The sequence below is a fragment of the Scyliorhinus canicula genome, chromosome 17, assembly GCF_902713615.1.
Source record: "Scyliorhinus canicula chromosome 17, sScyCan1.1, whole genome shotgun sequence".
Classification (NCBI taxonomy): Eukaryota; Metazoa; Chordata; class Chondrichthyes; order Carcharhiniformes; family Scyliorhinidae; genus Scyliorhinus; species Scyliorhinus canicula.
Window position 1 is genome coordinate 94,160,673 of NC_052162.1, and position 25,224 is coordinate 94,185,896.

The 25,224-nt window shown below is 44.5% G+C and overlaps 1 protein-coding gene across 6 annotated transcripts in view; it reads right to left on the reverse strand.

Annotated features, from left to right (window-relative positions):
• Nucleotides 1–25,224, reverse strand: part of klhl13 (kelch-like family member 13) — a 280,287-nt gene that overhangs the window by 17,547 nt on the left and 237,516 nt on the right. For all 6 annotated transcript variants that reach the window (XM_038774152.1, XM_038774155.1, XM_038774156.1 and 3 more), the window contains 3 exons: nucleotides 24,613–24,745; nucleotides 11,644–11,840; nucleotides 10,213–11,008 (listed from right to left, as the gene is read on the reverse strand). In XM_038774152.1, the coding sequence (XP_038630080.1) occupies nucleotides 10,213–11,008; nucleotides 11,644–11,840; nucleotides 24,613–24,745 (1,126 nt within the window). The remainder of the gene's footprint in view (nucleotides 1–10,212; nucleotides 11,009–11,643; nucleotides 11,841–24,612; nucleotides 24,746–25,224) is intronic.

Below are 25,224 nucleotides of genomic sequence, written 5' to 3' on the forward strand. Positions count from 1 at the left end.
TGCACTAATGGCATTTTAAAGATAACATACACGTTATACTCAAAAAGCCCGCATGTAGTACCAGCCCACAAATTCCATGCAGCAGGCAATAGTGATACCGTTAATAATACTGCAATAGCACAAACAGAAAAGTGGACTACGACCGATGAAATTAAAAGTCCCTTGTGTTGGTTTAACTTGCAATCACATAACACGACAACTATCTTGTTGCATACTGTGTGCAAAATCAACGGTAGAGAAAAAGCGTTTGAGTGGGTTTCACAATCTGAATTCAATCACAAAGTGAATGATCTTGCCTTTAAACATTTTTTCTCAATGATTTGCATACAGATTGCTGTCACATTAGAAACACTTATGAGAAAGGCTCCCTTGTCTAAATACAGCAAAGTGCATGCACTAAAATAAAAAAAGTACGTCTAAAATATATGTTTCTTGCAACTGTGTCCACAAGCTAATGGAGACATCAGTATTTTTATCTGAGCTATGGATGGCTGTAATTAAATTCACCAGCAATGCCAAAAATCAGCCAAGAAGGAATGGTACTTTCCAAAACAAAAAGGCAAGAAAAGTAACCGTGGACGGACTTGCACGTATTTAGTTTCAAACCAATATCACATAACATAAGGTGTCAAGATCCAAGATGACTTCAAAACAAAGCACTTCACATGAGTGCCCCAACTGTTACATAGAACAGTACAGCACAGAACAGGCCCTTCGGCCCTCGATGTTGTGCCGAGCAATGATCACCCTACTTAAACCCACATACCCGTAACCCGACAATCCCCCCATTAACATTACACTACGGGCAATTTAGCATGGCCAATCCACCTAACCCGCACATCTTTGGACTGTGGGAGGAAACCGGAGCACCCGGAGGAAACCCACGCACACACGGGGAGGACGTGCAGACTCCACACAGACAGTGACCCAGCCGGGAATCGAACCTGGGACCCTGGAGCTGTGAAGCATTGATGCTAACCACCATGCTACCGTGAGGCCGTAAATAACCGTGAGGTGTAAATAAACGCAAGGGAACAGCAAATATAAAATTATTTTTGTTAAGTTTGATCCATTATCCTGCACTTACTGGAGTAGAATAATTTCCAGTCTCCTAAACATGGGCAGCTGAGGTCAAAACATCGGCCAAAGATGAGCCAGGATTAAATTTCTACACTAACTGCAGCCAGAGAATTAAGGGGTTAAGACGGAACCACCGCATGGGGTTTTCTTTGTGCTTATCCCCACAAGGGGCCTTGGATAAGTGAGATGGCAGCTTTAATAAAGCACATTCTCAATGTTTCTCTGGCTGACATTTCCAAGCAAAGTTAGAGGAAACCAATTAAATGGAGTTTGAAGCTCATGATACATCCTGGACAGTGCTGCAGCAAGGGTGTTTCTACAACAGCCTCCCATCAATGTTAGCAAAAAAACACTGAACTAAACTCTGAAATCAGCATGACTCTTGACTTTCCAGCTAATAACAAACATAGAACGCAACAAAGTCTCTAAGTACACTCCAGGGAGAAACTGTTCAAGCAAAAGTGGATACAAAAATAGCAACTAAAAAGTAGTCTTACTGACTTAAGGTTAACACCAGAGTATGATCCATAGAAACTCTACACAGCAGGAGGCCATTTGGCCCACCGAGTTTGCACCGACCCTCTTGAAAGAAAACCCTTCCGAGGCCCATTCCCCATCCTGTCTTCTTAACCCCACCTAACCTGCACATCTTGAACTGTGGGAGGAAACTGCAGCACCCGGAGAAAACCCATGCAGGCACGGATGAATACGCAAACTCCATACAGACAGGCACCCAAGGCGGAAATTGAACCCGGGTTTCTGGCGCTGTGAGGCGGCAGCAGCGCTAACACAGTGCCATTCATGAACGACAACGGTGGTAAAATGCAACCGAGGAAATAACCAACATGGTACTTAGCGGGGACCAAGGATCTCTCTCTCAGAGTATGGTAAACCTTCTTTATGGTGTTACCCAATTGTAATAAACAGAGCAAAATATCCTCAATGGCATTCAAATTATCACCTTGTCAAAGTATCATTTTATCTTCCAACATTGTGGGGAATGGAACCACAGTACGATCACAGCATTGGAAAAGGCCACGTGGCCTGTTGGGTCCGTGCTGGCACTATGCAAGAGCAAATATAGTTAGTCTCACATCCTTTCCCTGTAGCCCTGCAATGTTTTTCTTACCCCTTCAGGTGCTTATCCAATTCCTTTTTGAAAGCTACGATTGAATCGGCTTCCGTGACAATCTCAGAGATTACATTCCAGATCCTAAGTGCTCACTGCTCAACTCTTTTCCTCCAGTGACCTTTGGCCTTTTTGCCAATCACCTTAAATCAGTGTCTGCTGGTTCTTGACCCTTCGGCAATGGGAACAATTTCCCTTTATGTCTCGGCCCGTAATGATTTTGAACATCATCAAATCTCCTCTAAGCTTTCTCTTCTTTCGGGAGACTGAACCCAGTCCCTCATCCCTACAACCATTCTCGCAAACCTTTACAGTGCACTCTCTAAAGCCTTCACATCCTCCCAAAAGAGCAGCATCCAGAGTTAAGCAAAACACTCCAGTTGAGGTTGAACCAGTGTTTTATAAAGTTTCACCATAATTTCCATGCTTCTGTACTTGATTTTATAAAGCTCTGGATCCCACATGCCTCCATTGCTTTCTCAAACTGCTCCACCACCTTCATTGTTTTGTGTACACTCACCCTCAGGTTCCTCTGCTCCTGCATATCCCTTATTTTATATTACTTCTCCTCATTCTTCTTACTAAAACATATTACTTCACACTTCTCAGCATTAAAGTTCATCTGCTATGTGTTGCCCATTTCGCCAGCCTGTTTGTGTTCTCTTGAAGTCTCGTCACCATCTTCTTTGCTTCTCACAATACTCCGAAGTTTGGTGTCATCCACAAATACTGAAATTGTGCCTTTTCACCCAAGTCTTCCCTACAGATTAGGAAAAGCAGGGACTCATGGAGCCCCACTGTACATTTTCCTCCAATCTGAAAAAACAACCATTCACCGCTACCCTCTGCTTCCCTTCACTTAACCAAATTTGTATCCTTTGCTGCCACTGTCCCTTTTAATCCATATGTTTCAACTTTGCTGGCAAGCCTATCATGTGGCACTTTATTAAATAACTCTTGGAAGTCCATCAACACCAAATTACCCTCATCAACCTTCTCCATTACCTCATGAGAAGATGATTTGCCTGCAAAAAATCCATGCTGGTTTTCTTTAATTAAACCACATTTGTCTAAGCGAATTTTAATGTTGTCCTGAATTATCATTTCTCAAAGCTTTCCCACCACCAAGGTTAAACTGATTGGCTTGTAGTTGCTGAATTTATTCTTTTTTGAACAAGAGTGCAACATTTACATTTCTCCAGTCCATATGGAACCACCATGGTCTACGGAGGTTTGGAAGATGGTGGCCAGTGCCCCCGCAATCTCAGCCTGCACTTCTCGAAGCCAGGTTGGATGTATCCCAGCTGGTCCTGGTGACTCATTAACTTCGAGTACAGGCAGCCTTTCTTAACACCTCCGCTTTATCAGTTTTTATCCCATCCTGTATCTCACCCACCTCCTCATTTAAATGACTTTGGCAGCATCTTCTTCCTTGGTAAAGACAGATGTAAAGTGCTCATTTAAGACCTCAGCCAGATCCTCAATCCCCATGGAAAGATCCCCTTTTTGATCCCAAATCCTGCCCCACCTCTGCTCTTATGAACTTAAATCACAAAATACTTGTGGATAAGGCGACCCTTTGGTCTACCTTACTTAATTTTATCCAGAAAGATCCTACAATACCTAATTACTGCTCAATTGTTTCTTAAATAATTCCATGGTTTTCACCTGCACCATGCTATCTAAAAGCCCACTATGAGTGCCAGACTATTTCTTTCTCCCTATTTTAAAACCCTGACATATTCTTTCCTTCCCACAATACTCGGTTTCCCTTGCCTCATCCGTCAATATTCCTTTCCCATCCCACTGACGTCCCAGGCTTCAAATTCTCTTGGAAAGGTTCACAGTTACTCCTGCGTTCAGTATTTTGCCAAAGGGCCCTTGAGGCAAAATTAGTTGCTTCATTATGAGCAGCAGCTTTAACCGTCCTATTCCATTCGCTCACTAACCTTCCAACTCAATGCATGCATTGAGGACTAATCCTGCCAACATCCTTCTCACCCTACTCATGCTAGCTACCATTATCCCCACCAGTGAATTAACTCCAACTCCCTGCAGAATGCCCATTTACTTCTGAACAAGGTTCTTCTTGCCATGTTTATTCAGATTAGTACTGCCATCATGACTAGGATGGAAACTTGCCTGTGTCCATTAACAAAGCCTCTCCACATATTTAGCATTTTCATTATTTACTTTCGATTAAACATTGTGGTGGTGGTGTCACCTTTATTACCCTCCATGCTGGTAAACTATGACACGTCTCCAAAGTCCTTAAATCCATTACCATGACTCAACCTCCATGCTCATTGTCACCACTACTTTAAAGCTGTCATTTTGTAAACTCCACACCCTCATGCCTGACTCCAAACCTTGCTCGTCCATCTTCTCAAGTTGAACCACCGTTCACATGCTTTGCAAACTATTAGATCCTCAGGTTACCTCCATGCCATATCCTCTCCATTACAGAGAACAACCACATCCACTCATGTCACAATGCCCAGTTCTGCCCTTGCCAGAGCCCATCCACTGTTGAAACTCTCATCCATGTTTTTGTTACCTTTAGACTAGATTAATACATCCAAGCCCTCCTCCAGACAGAAGGTTAACCCACTTCAAACTCTGCTGTCTCCAAAATCTATCCCATACCAAGTTCTTCTTCCCCATCATCTTGTGCATGCTAAATTTACTTACTTAAAGAATACTGGGAGGTACTTTTTCGCAAAGGGTGACGGACGCTTGGGCTTTTGTGATGCCAAATGATCTGGAACAGTTTAAAGTTCTGCCATTTGGAATGAGGAATGCCCCAGCAACATTCCAAAGACTAACCAATAAGGTCATTTCTGGACTAAAGAGTTGTGCTGTGTACATAAATAATGTGGAGGAAAATGTAGCTGGTCTGATTAGCGGATGACACCAAGGTTGGTGGAGTTGCAGATAGTGTTGAGGATTGTCAGAGGATACAGCAGGACATTTAGATAGGTTGGAGACTTGGGCAGAGAAATGGTAAATGCAGTTGAATCTGGACAAATGCGAGGTAATGCATTTTATTAGGTCAAACATAGAGGGGAAATATACAGTAAATGGCAAAACTCTTAGGAATATAGAAAGAGAGAGAGATATGGGCTTGCAGGTCCACAGATCTTTGAGGGTGGCAACACAAGTGGACAAGGTAGTCAAGAAAGCATACAGAATGCTTGCCTTCATTGGTCGGGGCATTCAGTATAAAAACTGGCAAGTCATGCTACAGTTGTACAGAACCTTGGTAAGGCGTACTTGGGAGTATTGCGCACAATACCGACCGCCACACTACCAGAGGGATGTGGGGGCTTTGGGGAGGGTGCAGGGGAGGTTTGCCGGCGAGTTGCCTGGTCTGGAGAGTGTTAGCTATGTGGAGAGACTGAATAGACCTGGACTGTTTTTGTTGGAAAGACAGAGGTTGAGGGTGACCTGATAGAGGTCTACAGGATTATGAGGGGCATGGATAGAGTGGATTTCCAAGGGTGGAGGGGTCAGTCACCAGGGGGCATACGTTTAACGTCTGTGGGGCAAAGTTTAGAGGAGATGTGCGAGGCAGGTTTCTTTACGCAGAGGGTGGCGAGTGCCTGGAACACGTTGCCAGGGGAGGTTGTGGAAGCAGATACATTAACGGTATTCAAAAGGCATCTTGACAAATACATGGGTAGAGAAGGACACGGCACAAGGAAGTGCTGAGGGTTTTGGCCAAGGTTGATATCATGACTGGTACAGGTTTGGAGGGCCGAAGGACCAGTTCCAGTGCTGTACTGTTCTTTGTTCTTGTTCTAATCTACTTTAGTTCTCAGTTCCACAGGTTCCACAGAAGTCTCACCTTTGTGCTTAAAGCTCTACATAGCCTCACAACTCTCTGGTTCTGCAGCCACAGAAACCTTAAAATACCTAAAGCGCAGAAGGAAGCTATTCGGCCCATCGCATCTGCACCAACCCTCCAAAGGAGCACCCTGTCTAGACCCACTCCCCCAACCGATCCCTATAACCCCACCTAACATACACATCTTTGAACTAAGGGCCAATTTCCAAGGGTGGAGGGGTCAGTCACCAGGAGGCATACGTTTAGCTCACCAGGCTAAATCGCTGGCTTTTAACGCAGACCAAGCAGGCCAGCAGCACGGTTCGATTCCCGTACCAGCCTCCCCGGACAGGCGCCGGAATGTGGCGACTAGGGGCTTTTCACAGTAACTTCATTGAAGCCTACTCGTGACAATAAGCGATTTTCATTTTCATTTCATTTACCATGGCCAATCCACCAAACCTGCACCCAGAGGAAACCCACGCAGAAAGAGGAGAGCGGGCAAACTCAAACCAGACGATTAACACTGGTTCCCTTGCGCTGTGAGGCAACATTACTAATCACTGTGCCACCATGCCGGCTTCCTAGAATCCCACGTTCTTCCAATTTTGGCTTATTGCGCACCCGTCACTCTTTTCACCTCAGCATTGATGGCCAAGTCTTTAACTGTTGAGGCTCTACCCCATGGAATTTACTTTCAAACTCTTCTGCTCTCGAGCTCACTGTCCTTTGCTAAAATCCCATTTAAAACACATCCAGCTGACCAACGATTTATAATCACTTTTCCCCAATATCTCCGCCTTTTGTTTGGCATCCATTTCTGTCTGATTACACTTTTGTAAAACACTTTAATCTACCGTTCTATATTAAACGTGCTGTATAAATGCAGGTTCTTTCTGTTATTGTTGGTCAGTTTCTGAATTTTATGCAATCAATCCTAAATTGACTGTTTATCAGCTTGAACCGGTGTTCCTTTTTCTTCAGCACATAGCTTAGTTCGAAGTAGCATCTTGGATTTACTGTTTTTTGTACCACTTACACTCTTCACTGCCTCCAAAGCTCAAATCTTGCAACTCAGTGACTAGAACTGGCCACAGTACCTGAGGAGTGGTCTGACTACAGCATAGTAATTTGATCAGGACTTCCCCCTAACTTTCCTTGTGCGAGTTCAGCAATGTAGTTTACTATTCTATTGTCTTTGTTAGTGATTCATGTGTGCAGGCTGAAATAGAAGATTATGACGTAAAGTTAAAGCGAATGGGTAGTGTCTCAAGATGGATAGAAAGCTGGTTAGCAGACAGGAGACAAAATGTTGGAATAAATGGGTCTTTTTCCGATTGGATGGTAGTGACTTGTGGGGTACCGCAGGGATCTGTGCTCGGACCCCAACTGTTCACATTACATATTAATGATTTGGACGAGGGATCTAAATGTATTATCTCCAAATTTGCAGATGATACAGAATTGGGCGGGAGGGTGAGCTGTGGGGAGGATTCAGAGATGCTTTGGACAAGCTGAGTGGACATGCGCATGGTAGATGCAGTATAATATTGATAAATGTGAGGTTATCCACTTGAAGGCAGATTATTTGAATGGCTGTAATTTGAGGAGTGGATACGCAGCAAGATGTGTTCTTGTGCGTCAGTCGCTGAAATTAAGTGCACAGGTACAGCAGAGAGCAAAGAAGGCAAATGGTATGTTGGCCTTCTTGAGAGTAGGTTTGAGTATAGGAATAGCATTGTTTTACTACAATTGTATAGGGCGTTAGTGAGGTCACACCGGGGGTACTGTGTGCAGTTTTGGTGTCCTTATCAAAGGAATAATGTAATAGGTATGGAGGGAGTGCAGCAAAAGGTTTACTAGGCTAATTCCTGGGATGACAGGACTGACATATGAAGTGAGACTAAATTTGTTAGGATTATATCCAAATAGAGTTTAGAAGAGGGAGAATGGATCTCACAGAAATGTATAAAATTCTAACAGGATTAGAAAGTGTAGATTAAGAAAGAATGTTCCCGATGGTGGAGAGTCCAGAACTAGGGGTCAGAGTTTGAGGATAAGGGGTAAATCTGTGGAATTCACTGCCAAAGAAAGTAATTGAGGCCAAAACGTTATGTGGCTTCAAGAAATAATTAGATATAGCTCTTGGGGCTAAAGGGACAAGGGATCTGGGGAAGGTGGGGGTGGGGATCAGGGTATCAATTTGATGATCAGCCAAGATTATAATGAGTGGTGGGGCAGGCCTGAAGGGATAAATGGTCGACTTCTGCTTCTATTCTCTATGGATTGATGTATGTTTTATCGGCAGTAAGTGGTTCTGGTCTGGAATGCACTGCCTGGAAGTACAGTGGAGGCAGGTTCAAGCGAGGCATTCAAGAGAGCATTGTTTCTATTCAAATAATTATCCAATGTGCAAGGGTATGAGAGAAAAGGCAGGCAATTGGCACCAAGTCCCAATGCTCATTTGGGGAGACATTGGAGACATGATGGGCCGAATGGCCTATCTCTGCACCAAAACAGGGTAGCATGGTAGCACAGTGGTTAGCACTGTTGCTTCACCGCAGCAGGGTCCCAGGTTCAATTCCTGGCTTGGGTCACTGTCTATGCAGAGTTTGCACATTCTCCCCGTGTCTGTGTGGGTTTCCTCCGGGTGCTCCCATTTCCTCCCACAAGTCTCGAAAGATGTGCTTGTTAGGTAATTTGGACATTCTGAATTCCCCCTCTGTATAACCGAACAGGCGCTGGAGTGTGGTAACTAGGGGCTTTTCACAGTAACTTCATTGCAGTGTTAATATAAGCCTACTTGTGACTATAAAGATTATTATTAAAACAATTCTGTGATTCTGGATGGACATAGAACATAGAACAGTACAGCACAGAACAGGCCCTTCGGCCCTCAATGTTGTGCCGAGCAATGATCACCCCACTTAAACCCACGTAACCCGTAACCCAACAATCCCCCCATTAACCTTACACTACGGGCAATTTAGCATGGCCAATCCACCTAACCCGCACATCTTTGGACTGTGGGAGGAAACCGGAGCACCCGGAGGAAACCCACGCACACACGGGGAGGACGTGCAGACTCCACACAGACAGTGACCCAGCCGGGAATCGAACCTGGGACCCTGGAGCTGTGAAGCATTGATGCTAACCACCATGCTACCGTGAGGCCCAAAGTTGAATGCCAAGTCAATTAACTCCATTAAATAAATCTCTACACTGCATTCAGCTAAATGCCTCACTGTGTTTAAGGTCATGGGGACTATTGCAGGATCGTAATGACCTAACTGGTTGTGAGTGGACACAAGTTCAAAAATGGTGCCATTCATGTCACTAAAGGACTGTGTGGTAAGCTAGCTACAGGGTTTATGGTTACACATTGGTTCCATTTTGAACAAGACTTTAGTCATTGCTGTGCAGAACCATTACACTGACACACAATGGAGCATATTTTGCTGTTCCTGGACATACTGGATCAGACTTATGGTCACATGCTACCTAAACTCAATGTAGCCCCCATTTGTTATACATTTGTGTTTTCTAAAGGCGGTCACCAACATTGGGCAAATGGCACCAGCTATTTGACATTAATGTTGAATTCAAATACAAAGGTTTTACAAAGGCATGTCAACTATGTCAGGCAATTCATTGAAGTATTCGCACCTCATTAAAGTATGACGCAGTTAACTATTTGCCCAACCCTTTTAATGGCTTATAATGCTGGAGCAACAGCTGACTGGCTGTCGGAAGTGTCTATTTTCTGGACGCCACAAGGGCGAGCATGTTTCGAACTGCGGATGGAGGCTTCAGCCAGGTGATCACTTATACAAGAAAAATCTGTCCATTTCATTTAAATAAATTATCTAAATTTTAGATCAATTTAGCATTGTGCAATTTAGTTCCCAAGTTTTGTTAACTAGATTAGGAATCCTAGATTTGTATCACATTTGGCAGTCCAATGGGTTTAGTACCCACCCTGTATACTCGGCAAATCACATCAGTAAGAACTCAGTCTCGATATGCGGTGGAAACTGTACCTGCTTTGTCTCGCAGTCTCCTACTTCAAAAGGGCAGGCAAGGATCGTCATAATCAGGCACTTCATATGGAAATTCCTGCCTATTTGGGTGTAACAATCCTGATTAGGATTACCGTTGAGAAAAAAACAATACCTACCCAATTCTCCAGCTGCATTTCTACCACCAACTGCATAAAGGTGACCTTTCAGGGCACTTAAGTGGAAGAAAGTACGTTTTTCATTCAAAGATGCTACTTGCATCCATTTGTTGTACCGAGGGTCGTATCTGAACACGGTGTCAACAGCAGTCTTTCCTTTTGTATCATAATTGCTCTGCCCACCTACAACATAAAGGAAGTTTCCAATCACTGCAATGCCGTGCTGGTACCTCGGTGCGTCCATTGGAGCAAGCGATTTCCACTCGTGGGCCTTTTCATCATATAACCTTAGTTCTTTGCTCACAACCAGCTGCTGCCTTAGCACTCCGCCTAAGGTTACTAAGTGAGTGTTATCTGAACGGATACAGGTTCTTTCAGACTGCATGACAGGCTGCATGTAGGGCATCATCTGATAGTTACTGGCTTCCAGTAATAGATTGACACAAACGTTGTCCGTTCTCATGAAGTCCACCGTTTGAACATGATTAATTAATTCCTGTGGTGACATCAGCGGAAACCTAATGTTCTTCATTATCTTGGAGGCAAAATCCATGCGCGCGTCCTCATATCTCAACCAACGACAGGCGGACTTAAAAAGTTCAAGTTCTGTGCAGTTTTTGAGACTGTTGTTCGAGAGCACAAAGGAAAGTCGCTCAAATGGGAGTTTCACAAATTCCCCAGTACTTAGCAGTGCAGGAAAATTCTTCAGAATGAAGTTATTTACGTATTTATCAACTTCTGTCAAGTTGTAGGTATTAGCAATTCGTCCCACCTCAACACAGTTTTCAAGAGAAACCTAAAAAGCGTCAGAAATAAGAGGTTAAATATTACTCAAAGGTTATTCCTTCAATGTTCATCAGTGTGAGGGATGTTGCCTCTGAGGAATGGAACACATTTCTAATTCAGCCACCCGCTGTCACTCCCAAATAGAGAGAGCAGAGTAATGCTCTTTCTATTTTTAAAGGGGGCATGCCATCTGGAAGTTCCCCTCCAAGCCACAAATCAACCTGACTTGGGAAATATATCGCCTTTCCTTCACTGCCGCTTGGTCAAAATCTTGGACTAAAAAATAAGTTAATCAAACTGCAGGTACTATTAATTAATGTCCACTTTTCCCAGCAAAGGAAGAATATCTAATAATAGAAAAAAATGACGGAAAAGCAAATTACTTTAAAAGAATGATATGTAAAGCCCACTTGGATTCTATATCTAATTTGCCAAAAGAAAACTGTGACAAAGTACTTGTGCTTGCAATATATAAATGCTGATAGCAAAAATATCAGTGTCTATTTTCCGAATTGAACAAAGACAACACAGCTGCCAGAAATATCATGGGAATTAATCTGGTTACAGAATGTTTCAACACTAAACATTGATACATCGGCATACTGGAAGACTCCATATTAAAAAAAGTGCAAAGAAAAATCTTACCCCAGATATAAGAAATACTTTACAGAAGTCCAGGACAGGCAAAATCTGCAGAAAGCTGGCAGCTTCCAAGGTATCCTGAAGGTTGTCCATGTTCAAGGAAAGTTTGGCAGTATAAATGAAATCAATGATTTTCTTAAGTCCTATTCGGTTCACCCCATGAAGTTTAATGCACATTAGATCTTGTTCCTTCATTCCACCTGATCACAAGAAAAGAACTTGCATTGGTATTACTTTTTAAAAAATCAATAAGCATCAATGTCTTAGCTGATCGACGGGCCGGAATTAAATGATCAGCCCATTTTAAAAATTGCACGAAATATAAATATTGAAACATTATCACTCTAAGTTAGATTATGAAGCAAGTTATTAACAATAAAGTTGTTAACAACAAAGTAATAATAATTATGGTCTGCAAGTCCTTAGTACTGTGACCATATTTTGCATTATAGATCAGGAAATAATTTGATACTGCAAGAGATACAGATAAATACAGATTTGCTCCTCCAGTGATTCAGTGGATATAGAGCGCTGCCTAAACAACAATAATTTATATTTACCCAAAGTGCTAGTGTCTCAAGGTACTGTAAAGTAGGCAGGGGTGGTTGGGGTAAAATTAAAGTTGGTACATCGATGAGTTTTAGTGCCGCTTCATGTTCCCACCTGGACCTGGAAAGATGAATTCATTTTGCTTCCAATTTCCATCCCTCTATCACCTTCACATTGTCCATCTCCTACACTTCCCTTTCTTGACCTTTCGGTTTCAATTTCTGGGGATAGACTGTCCACTAATATCGATAACAGCCACCAACTCCCACAGCTACCTCGACGACAGCTCTCCACACCCTACATCCTGCAAGGACTCTATCCCATTCTCCCAGATCCTTCACCTCTATCGTATCTGTTCCGATTATGCCACTTTCCAAAACGCTGCTGCAGACATATCTTCATTCTTCCTTAATCATGGTTTCCCACCCACTGTGGTGACAGAACTCTCAACAGTGTCCGACTCATCTCCTGCACTTCTGCCCTCACCACTTCCCCTCCCTCCCAGAACCATGATAGGGCCCCATATCCTCAATTTTCACCCCACCAGCCTCTGCTGCCAAAAGAATCATCCTCCGCCAGTTCTGGCAACTCCAGCATGATGCCACCACCAAATACATCTTCCTCTCACTCCCCACTCCCCCCGCCCCCCCCCCCCCCCCCATCAGCATTTCGCAGGGACAATTCCCTTCAGGATACCTACTCCACTCCTCCATCACCCCTAACACATCACCCTCTTCCCACGGCACTTCCCATGCAATCGGAGAAGGTGTGACATCTGACCCTTTACCTCCTCCTTGATCACCATCCCAGGCCCGAAACATTCTTTTCAAGTGAGAGTTTCACGTGCACCTCCCAATCTGGTCTCTTGTATTTGCTACTTCCAATGCAGTCTACTCTACATTGGAGAGACAAATGCAGACTGGGTGACCGCTTTGCAGAACACCTTTGGTCTGTCCGCAAGCAGGACCCAGACCTTCCTGTTGCTTTCCATTTCAACTCACCGTCCTGCTCTCATGTCCACGTGTCCATCCTTGGCCTGCTGCAGTGTTCCAGTGAAGCCCAGCGCAAACTGGAGGAACAGCATCTCATCTTCCGATGAGGCATGTTACAGCCTTCCAGCCTTAATTCAAAAACTTCAAACTGAACTCTCTCCTCCACCTTCACACCATTTTTATTTCTATCAATTTATTTTCATATCTGCCATTGATCTGTTTCTCCCTCCCCCCACCCCACTTGGCCAATTGTTCCTAGTTGCCCTTTAACACACTGCTCACCTTTGTTCTGCCATTCACAAATTATAATCTATTTGTGTGCCACTATCAGCATGCTTCTTAGCCTTAATCATCCCCATTTACATTCCCTTCACCTTGAGATAAATCATTTGGTTGCATAGTGTACCGAAAATAACCTCTCTCTAAATGTCAGAAAGACCAAGGAACTGATCATCGACTTCAGGAAGCGTAGCACGACACACACTCCTGTCTGTCTCAATGGCTCCGAAGTGGAAATGGCCGATAGCTTAAAGTTCCTGGGGGTCACCATCACCAACAGTCTGCCCTGGTCCACTCACATTGATGCAGCAGTCAAGAAAGCCCAACAACATCTCTACTTCCTACGGAAGCTAAAGAAATTTGGCATGTCTGCATCGACTCTCACAAACTTCTACAGATGTGCGTTAGAGAGCATCCTATCCAGCTGCATCACAAGCTTGGTATGGCAACTGCTCGGTCCAAGATCGCAAGAAACTGCAGAGTGTGGTGAACTCAGCCCAGTGCATCACACAAGCTTGTCACCCCCACATTGATTCTGTATACACCTCAATGCTGTGGCAGGCAGCATTATCAGAGGCCCCTCCTACCCAGGCATTGCATTCTTCCAGACCCTTCCATCAGGCAGAAGGTACAGAAGTCTGAAGACCCGCACATCCAAACATAGGAACAGATTCTTCCCCACACATACAAGACTCCTCAATTACTCTCCCTCGGACTGGTCTGTTCTGTCAGAACACTATTCACCACGCCCTATGCAGCTCTTGCTCATGTATTTGCTTTGGTTGGCCCATTGTTCTGCACTGTAACCAATCACAGTTTGTCAATGTACCATTTGTCAAATGTTCTCTGTTGATTATTCTCTTTGTCTATGTACATACTGTGTACGTTCTCTCGGCCGCAGAAAAATACTTTTCACTGTACTTCAGTACATGACAATAAATCAAATCAAAATCAAATCTTTCTGTCCATGACATTTGTCAATCTCCACCTAGCGCTGGTCCTCTATTCAGCCCCACTGCTCCATCCCACCCTCCCCCACCCCCCTCTCACCACAGTATAAATCTCACCCTTTTTCCATTTCTCTCCAGCTTTGATCAAGGGTCATCCAGACTCAAAACGTTAGCTTCCTTCTCTCTCCACAGATGCTGTCAGACCTGCTGAGACGGTCCAGTACTTTCTGTTTTTGTCCAGTGTCTGAACTCTATCATGTGATGGGACTGTCCGGTATGTATAAGCTCCCTTTCTCTCTCCACAGATGCTATCAAACCTACTGAGATTGTCTAGTATTTTCTGGTTTTGTGTACAGAACAAATTTTGGGGTTAGAAGAGGCAGATGAAAGCTTGCCCCAAAACATGGATATTAAGTTTTTTTTCAGATGGTTGAAAGAGAGCCAAATGCCTGATTGGGGGTTTGGGCAAAGGGGGTTGATCAATAAGCTGATAATGGGTGAAGGCTTAGGAATCCATTTGCTGTCATCCATGATTTAGATTCAGAATGAGCCATGCTTGTCCTCAGTTTGTTTTGGTTACCAATATCAGATGGAATAACTGTAGCAGTCCTACAGTTGCCAAAAATATCCGCCAAGGACTCCGATACCGACTGTTGTCCAGTAACCACAACCCAATCTAGGCATGTGGGCAAATTTCCCCGATGACCCACTGCAGGCCACGTGTTGAAGGGAATTCTGGGATTTTGACACATCGGTAAAGGAACGGCAATATAGTTCCAAGTTAGGATGGTTGATAACATAGAAAGGAACTTGCAGGTGGTGCTGGTTCCATGCATCTGCCACCCTCGTTCTTCTAGGTGGTAAATCTCACAGGTTTGGGAGGTGCTGTCAAAGAAGCATTGGAGAGTTGTTGCGGTGCATCTTCGGGATGTTACACCATGAAGTTACAGTGTACCCGCGACAGGAGAGTGAATGTTTAAGGTGCCAATTAAAAGGGTTGCTTTATTCTGGATGGTGTTGAGCTTATTAACTGTTGTTGGGAGCTGTACTCATTGCAATCAGTGGCAAGTACTGCATTATACTGCAAACTTGTGCTTTGTAAATGGTTGACAACTTCTGAGAAGTCAGGACATGAGCCACCGGATACAATATACTCAATCTTGAGCTGTTCTTGTAGCCACAATATCAGTGTCAAGTTTCTGGTCAACAGTGACCCCCAAGTGTTGATGGTGGGTGATTTAGGGGATGGCAATGCCATGAATGCCAAGTAAAGGTGTTTAGACTTTCCCTTTCTGGAGTTGCTTATTGCCTGGCACTTGTGTTGTGTGAATCTTCTTGTCACTCATCAACCCATGTCTGAATGTAGCTCAGCTCCTTGGGCATGGACTGCTTCAATATCTGAAGAGTTGCGATTGGAACTGAAGGCTGCAATTATCAGCCTGGATATCAGCCCTGAAGAGCTCCTGCAATACTGTCCTGCGAGCAACATTATTGGCCTCTAACAACCACAAACATCTTCCTTTTCGCTAGGTACATTCAGCTCGTTGAGTGTTTCCCTACTGATTCCCATGGAGTTCAATTTTGTTTGAGTTCTTTGATACCACATACAATCAAATAGTTAAGAGACAAATATTATGAGGTTTAAAAATTAACCACATAAACCATCCATCTGTCCCCACATGGTCATGGAGCAACCAAACTCTGGTTTACCTATCTGCTTGTTAATATCATTATGAAGAAATTGTACAATTATCGTTATGCAAATGCTGCCTTGATGTCAAGCCTCATCTCTCGAGTACAACTTTTGCCCAATTTTGGACCAAAGCTGCAATGAGACCTGGAGTCGAGTGGCCTTTGCAGAACCTAAACTGAGCGTCAGTGAACAGGCGATTTCTGTGCAGGTGCCACTTGATGGCACCCATCAATGACACCTACCATTACTTTGCTGTTTATTGATGGACAGGGCTGAAATTAGCTGGGTTGGATTTGTCCTCTTTGTAAGCAGCCCACACCTAGGTAATTATTCACATTGTTGGGTAGATTCCAGTGTTGTAGTAGTACTGGAACAGCTTGGCTCAGGTTGCAATTGGGTCCAGAAAACAAGACAAGAAAACAAGGTGCCAAAACATTGTCAGGACCTTTAGCCTTTGCTGTAGCCAGCGTACTCAACCATTTATTGATATTAAGTGGAGTGAATTGGATTTTTATTATTTGTTCAGAAGATGTGGGCATCACTAGCTGGGCAAGAATTTGTTTATTTCGAATTGCCATTTAAGAGTCAGCCACAAAAAAGTCAACCACATTGCTGTGGGTCTGGAGTCACATGTCGGCCAGACCAGGTAAGGGTCGGCAGATTTCCTTCCGTAAAATGGCATTAGTGAACCAGATGGGTTTTTCTGGCAATTGACAATGGTTTCATGTTGATCATTAGACTTTTAATTCCAGACTTCATATTGAATTCAAATTCTACCATCTGCCGCAGTGGGATTCAAACCCGGGAGCTTTACCCTGGGTCTCTGGAATACTATTCCAATTACATCACTACGTGACCATCTCCCCCATTGGTTGATGACTGGGTCCTCAGGAGGCAGCTGAGATGGATAATTTACTTGGCATGTCTGGCTGAAGGTGGCTGCAGATGCTTGAGTTTTGTCTTTTGCACTGATGTGCTGGGCTCCCCCAACATAAAGAAAGTTTATATTTGTGGAGTCGCTTCCTCCATCCATCACCACTGACAACTAGATCCGGCAAGACTGCAGAGTCTGGACCATACCAGCTAGTTGTGGGGTTGATGGATGCGCCTAAAGGATGCGTGGGGTTCTGTACTGTAGCTTCACCCAGTTGGCACTTCATTTTTTGGTACAGGCTCTTCTATATCACTTATTAAACCAGGCTCGACGGTAGCGGTAGTGTGAGGCAGACATTGGGCCTCGAGGTTACAGAGTGTGGTGGTGTAAAATTCTGTTGCTGATGCCCTGCAGCCACGCATGGATGCCCAGTTTTCATCAGCTAGACCTGTCTGAACTAATCCCATTCAGCCTACTGGCAGTGCCAGAAAACAGCGGACACCTCAGTGCGAAGGTGGGACTTGGTTTCCCCCTATTAATTCTCTATTGGACAGAGGCACATGCAATACGTAGATTAGAATATAATTCCTACAGTGAAGGCCATTCAGCCCATTAAGACTGCACCAACCCATAGAATTCCTACAGTGAAGGCCATTCAGCCCACTGAGACTGCACCGACCCTCTGAAAGAGCCTCCCAGCTAGGCTCACTCCCCACCCTATCACCCACCTGAGCCCCATAATCCCACCTACCGTGCACATCTTTGGACTGTGGGAGGAAACTGGAGCCCCTGGAGGAAAGCCATGCAGACACAGGGGGAAAGTGCAAACTCCACACAAAACAGACTCCCAAGGTCGGAATTTAACTCGGGTCTCTGGCGCCGAGGCAGCAGTGCTGACCACTGTGCCACCATGCTGCCCATGTTGAGGAGGAGGTCAAGACGGTTTTTCCTCACATTGGTTCTCACACCACTCCACCTATAACAGATCCAGTCAGGCATAGACTCAGCCAACCTGGTCAGTAATGGTGCTATCAAGTTACTCTCAGTGAAGAAGATTGAAGTCACACACCCAGAGAACATGATGTGCCCTTGATATCCGGTTGTATTCAATATGGAGGAGTGTTAAATTATCAGTTGAGGAGGACAGGAGGTGTTAAATTTGCAGACAGTTTTCTTGCCCATGTTTGACCTGATGCCATGAGAGTTTCTGGGGTCCAGAGTCAAAGTAGAAAATTTGTTGGATAACAAAACTCCCGACTATACCATTGTGCTGCCACCTCTGGTGACCTGTCCTGCCATGGAAAAGGACATACACAAGCACATTATTCAATGTGTATAACTATGTCAGACAGTTGCTTGATTATCTGTTGTACAGCTTCCCTCATTTTGGCAGAAGTTCCCAGATTTCAGGAAGGAGGACTTTGCAGAGTTGACCTGCATGGTTTTGCTCTTCTTATAGCTTTTCATGGAGCAGCAACACCGAGCTTTGCTACGCTTTTTTGAGATGCCAGTTAAGAGTCAACCGTAATGCTGTAGGTCTGGATCGGCATGTCAGCAAGAGGGGTAAGGCCAGCACATATTCGTCCCAAAAGGACATTAGTGACTTTAGATGGGTTTTCGTGACACGTGGTAGTTTTGTGATCACCATGTCAGATTAAAATTCCTCCAGCTGCTGTTGTGGGATTTGAACTCATGTCTCTGGGCTATTAATCCATGTCTCCAAAAACCTAGTTATCTCGAGCTAGCTTGCTACTTTTACAGTGAAAGATATCAAGAAAGAGCTATGGTGTCCTATTGCAGAAAATGCAACAGGGTACTTGTGATTCAGCTCAATAACGATGATTTTCAGCAGCTTGTTTAACGATGGTTTTTATTTAAGTGATCAAACAAAAAATCTGAACCTATCTAAACACATCACCATAAAAATTATGCAAGAATCCATGCTCAGTCCCATAACTGATATGTAAATTTTATCCAGTAAAACGTTACAACTTTCTTTTGATGTTTGCATGCGTGAACTGATTTTGGTTTTGTAAATAGGAGCATGAAATACCAACAGTGCCATCATCATCTTGTGCTCTGCCTGAAGGCAAGTCCTTAGCTCACAGTAATCTTTCCATGTCCGTACACAAACAGTTCACAGAAGCAATGCTACCTTTACACATGGGTCACTAAGACAGTAGCAAAATATGGCAAAATTTTGGAAATCTGAAATAAAAACAGGAAGTGCTGGAAAAACTCAGATCTAGCATCATCTGTGGACAGAGTTGATGCTTAGAGTCCCACGTGGCTCTGCTTCAGAACAGTTGGGTCACAGCTGGAGCAATGTGTGGTATTTTGGGGACCCACTTTCATCTGAGTGCAAGTTTCAAGGGTTCACCAGGATGGCATCAGTGATAAGAAAATGAATTTAAAATGAGGCTGGGGACATTATTCCCGCTGAAGCAGGGAAGACCAAAAGTAATTTCCTGAATGTTTTTTGACACGTGCTAAAGAAAGGCCGTTTCCGCTGGCTGGGCAGTCAGTGATGAGTCAACAATGTAAAATCGCCGCTAAGCCAACAGATCAGCTGGCCTCTGAGGCCCAGTTCATGTGTCATCAAACTTGAACCCTGTGGGGTTGTGCAGTAGGTAGTTGTTGCTGTGTTCAGTGCTCCTGGGCCAGGTCCATCCTCGTTGCCCACTGACTGCATAAGCTAATTGGAAAGCTAGCAGGCTCTTCATTATCCAGATTAATTGGTTCTCAGTTTAAGGTAAACAGCCCTTTTGCCATCTCCCAATTATTTTTTATAGCAGTAACTTGAAAAAGTGTTAAAATAAAAGTTTGAAGGACGCTTTTGAAAATATCCCAATAAATTCTCTCCCAGAATTTCTTGTAGCACTGTCCCGGAGATCAATCTTCAATTCCTGGAGACTGCAGAACAATCCTGTTATGTTTGAGGGCTCAACAGGCAAAAGTGCTTGTAGAGAGCAGTGTACACTGCGACATCAGTATCTAGGTCATAATTGTAGTAGAAGGGTATGGTATGTACAGAGTTGATGTGTGACGCAGCACTTGACTGCCCAAAGAGTGATGCAAGAAGACATGACCCAGACCGAGGCTCAGTGTGGTGTTGGTCAGTGACGTGCAAGGATCTAGAGCGGAGATAACTCCTCGTCTGGTCTTTACTGCATATTTGTATATGGTTACAACAGACTTAACACAGACTTGCTGTTAACATACAGATGACTACAAAGAACTCTTTAACATTCATGTTCTGCAACCAACAGCATCCCTAGTGGGCAACAGCTCTCGATCAAAGACCCTCGTCATCAAGTAAACGCTGAAAGGCAAAGAAAAAGGGTATCTTCAATGGATTCTGAACTGAAAGAGGCTCCCAACTAGAGCTACAAACACAGAAAATTTGCCACAAAAAGTTTGAGAGAAGAGCCTGGGAGCCAATGGCAGACGTTTTACTACAGCGGAAGACTCCACACAATTTGCCTTGGAAATCCAGCTTCAGCAGACTTCATAGCCTCGAAGGGTGAGCTAAATCCGTTTCACTTCCAGGCTGCAGCCAGTCCTAAGAATCCCTTTGGTTAATTCAGTCAGAAGAGTAGTTTGAACGAAACCCATCACTAATCCCGAATTCAAGCCTCAACATGTGGTCTCCGAGTTGAACAGAAACTAACAAAAGAAGAATTAACTTGCTTAACTCTCGTCAACCTTGCTTAAACAGCAAGTCTGCGGTGTATTTAAATGCCTCGTACAGCAACACTACATCTCTGATTAAATAAAGTCGGCAGACTGTGGGCCCACACAGGCTGTGTTAAAAATTCTTCTTCACAAAGCGATCGCCGCCATTTTGCGAAGCCTTCCAAAACCAGCAAGTGCAGGAAATTTGCAGTGCTGCAGTGAATGGAGATGTAACCTTGGAAGCCTAAAACTGAACACACTTTTTAAAAAAAAAAAATGATTTTATTAAGTTTTTTTCCCATTTAAAAAAAAATAAATGCAACAGATAATGGAAGAAATGATACAAAATGGGAACAGGAAGAACAGCAGCTATTGCCATCATAAATACAGGCAAAACAGTACTAAATAAATTTGGCACAGATCAGTTGAGGAACCAGAGTCTCCAGCTTAAATGGATCAATCCAACAATGTGATGCCTCAGTGAGCGGGGAAGAGAGGGCAAGATCATGAATACAGAAGAATAATAATAGTAGTTATGCAGCCTGTTATAATATTTTAAATTGAACAGCAATTTTGCTAAATGCTGCTAGGTTGAGCAAAAGTACTGGATCTGCTCTTGAAATGAACTCTCTTCAAAGTCTCTACACAGCTGAGCAAGTAACCTCACCCCACAATCCAGAGATTCTGCTAATCAAAATAAACTACACTCTAACCACGACCTACAACGCCTCCCACAAAGTAGCCACAGAGACCTCCCCCGTCTTATTATGCTCTACATAGTTCCGGATAGCCACAACTATCTTTTCAGGCCCCCCTTTTCAGCCAATACCCCATATCCAACCTCCACTGCAGCGTCTGGGAGCTCACCCCCTCCACCCGCGAGTCCACCCAACATGGCACGTGATCAGACACCATGACCGTCAAATACCCAGTCCCAACCACCCCCGCCAACAGTGCCTTGTCCAGGACAAAAAAAAACAAATCAATCTGACAGTAGCCCCATGAACATGCGAAAAGAACAAAGATTCCTTGGCCCTTGGCCTCTTACACTGCCACGGGTCAACCGTCCCTATTTTCTCCATAAATCCCAACAACTCCTTCGCCATTGCCGACACCCTCATAGATCTGGGGCATGACCCGTCCAGCTAGGATCCAGCACCATATTACAATCCCCCCCCCACCACATGATCAGCCAGTGCATGTCCAGGCCCGGAATCTTTGCCAGGACTCGCCTCTACTCCACAGTCCCAATTTGGGGCATAAGTCAGAGTGTCTTGGAAAAACAATGTCTGCCTTCAGATTCCTCAAATGTGAGAGCATGCGCAACCTCTTACCCAGCCCATTTAATACAAACATTCCATGAAATCAGCTGGGTTAGGGGTCCCCCCCAACCCGGTCATCTACCTCTTTGTTTTAACCAACTCCCACAGGTCCATATTCTGCATAACCCAGGGCCTCCCCAAGATGTCTGTGCCATTATCTCCTAAGCAACTGCGCCACACCAACTCAGTCCACGTTAGCAAACCCACCACCACCAGAGAAAATAAAACAGAAAAAGAACCCCCCCCTGCCCACCCAACAGACTTAACTCCCGTTAACTAGCCTATCCACTAACATCGTAGGCAACTGCCTTCAACCCAATCCCTTGTACCCGCTCCTCCACATTCCCACTTAAACCTACAATCCCAATAACCCACATGATATAAAACATGATACACCATTCAACCCAGCCAAAAAGCAGCAACACTCAGCGTGCTTATGTAGAACTTCTGGCTCTGGTTTGTGACCCACAACTGGGCTAGGTGCAGCACCCCAAACTTCATTCCTTCATTGAACAGGACCACTTTGACCCTGCTGAACCCAACCTGGCGCTTAACCAGCTCCGCACTCAGATCCTGGTAGACCCAAATCATGTTCCCTTCCCAGGTACATTTCCTCTTCCGCTTTGCCCACCGCAATAACCTTCTCCTTGTCTAGATATCTGTGCAATCGTTCCACCCTCGGCTCTCAGTATCTGTGCAATCGCACCATCACCCTCAGCTGGTCCCCTGCCTTTGGCCTCCTCAGTCAAAGGCCCCCTCACTCACCAGCTTCCTCAGCATGCTTGTTACATACTTAGTGGCCTTTGTTCCCTCAATGCATCTGGGCAACCCCACAATCCGGAGATTCTGCATTTTCAACCGATTCTTCAAATCGGCCACTTTCTCCCAAAACTTCCTTTGGCCCTCCTCCACCAGTGTAATGTCCATCGCCAACGAGGTCAGCTGGTTCTCATGTCTGCCACTGATGCCTTCACTTTTTGAAGTGAAGCACTATGTGCCTCCAATCTCTGCTCCACTCTCTCGATGGCTGCCCGAATTGGGCCTGCCACTTCAGTCAGGTCCTCTGAATTGTGGCTGTCCAAAACTCCTCCAACTGTTTTGTGGACCACTGAGCGGATGCCATCTTTCCTTCTGTCACACTTTGCGAAAGCTACTGGCCTGACTGTTGCCCCTTTAGTTGCACTACTTGTTTAATAGGACTGAGACATGCCTCTCCTCAGAAGAGCACAGTACCTGGGCAGCACAAGTGGATAGCACTGTGGCTTCACAGTGCCAGAGTCCCAGGTTCGATTCCCTGCTATGTCACTGTCTTTGTGGAGTCTGCACGTTCTCCCAGTGTCTGTGTGGGTTTACTCCGGGTGCTCCGGTTTCCTCCCACAGTCCAAAGACGTGCAAGTTAGGTGGATTGGCCAGGCTAAATTGCCCTTAGTGTCCAAAAGGATTGGGAGGGGTTATTGGGTTACGGGGATAGGGTGGAAGTGAGGGCTTAAGTGGGTTGGTGCAGACTCGATGGGCCAAATGGCCTCCTTCTGCACTGTTTGTTCTACGTTCTAAGAGAATCCTTAGCTCCACCTGTTGCTGTAATTTAAAACAGCAACAGCCCCATGAATGGGACAAGGACCAAACAATTCCACCTCAAGCAGGAGCCACCAAATGTTCGATTACTCGCTCCATTGCCACCACCAGAAGCTACATATTCCTTCATAACTGTTTCCTGCACGCTTGCTTTCAGTGACTGGAAACAAGGACACCCAGGTCCCTTTGTACATCAACATTTCCTAATCTCTCACTATTTAAATAATACTCCATCACTCTGTTTTTCCACAAAAGTGATAACTTCCATAATATTGCATCTGCCATGCATTTTTCAACTCAATCAACTTGTCCAAATTGCTTATTTACATTCTCCTTTCCACTCCCATGCCCAGCTAGTTTTGGGACAAGCTTTGAAATATTACATTTTGTTCCCTCATCCAAATCATTGATCTATAAATGTGAATAGCCAGGGCCCAAGCACTTATCTCACGGGACTCGACCTCACTAGTAGGACCAGTAGTTGAAGGGCTGGTTTAGCTCAGTGGGCTAGACAGCTGGTTTGTGATGCAAAACAAGGCCAGGAGCACGGGTTCAATTCCCGTACCAGCTTACCCAACAGGCGCGGAACGTGGCGACGAGGGGCTTTTCACAGTAACTTCATACTTGTGACAATAAAAGCTTATTATTATTAGTAGTAGTAACTGTCTGCCACTGCGAAAAAGATCCATTTATTCCTGGTTTCCTGTCTGCTAACCAACTCTCAATTTGTGCCAATATTACCCACAACCCCACATGCTTTAATTTTGCACACCAATCCCTTATGTGGGACTTCATTTAAAAGCTATCTGAAAATCCAAATACATCACATTCACTGGTTCTCCAGTTAGAAGTAGTTAAAATAAAGTCTTACTATAAACATACAGATGGCTACGAAGACCTCTTTAACAGAAACGTTCTGTAATCAACACCAATCCAACATTTGAAGGCAGACAAGAGTAGAGATGCCAACCACAGTCATTAAAGGACAAAATGATCCGAGCACCAGCACGTTGTCATCCCTTTATGCAATTCCTTACACTTTACAAGTGCTGTAGCATCTTACCTGTGAACATAGCCTTAAAATAGTCACTAGCTGAGGCCATCATTGCTCTATGGACTGGAAATGCTTCATCACCGTCTCCTGGCACCAGAGTGACATCACAAAGTAACCCTTCAATTCGGAGCTGGTCAAACCCCTACGAAATTTAGATATTACAAGATCAGGTTATGAGCTGTGAAATGGAAGTGCAAAGACACTTTGTTCATTAACACTTGCAGCATTTACCTACATGCCGCTCTACAATAAGCATTACAGATATACAAACCCACTTGCTCAGCACGCAGCACTCTCACCTCTAGGCAGCAAGTTGTGTGTTTATATCTCACAACAGAACTTTGACACAGAATCCATTCTGACACTTGGGTGTGGCAATTCCAGATGATAAACATAAGCCCCTGCTGTTGTCAGTTCAGATGGACACGAGGCATGACACTATTTGAACAGGAAGTACTTGACATAGACATAGAAATTACAGTGCAGAAGGAGGCCATTCAGCCCATCGAGACTGCACCGGCCCTTGGAAAGAGCACCCTACCCAAGCCCACACTTCTCCTGGTGTGATGGCCTACAATCTCCTCCAACCAGCGGCAGAAAGATTAACCGGGGTTCACAAAC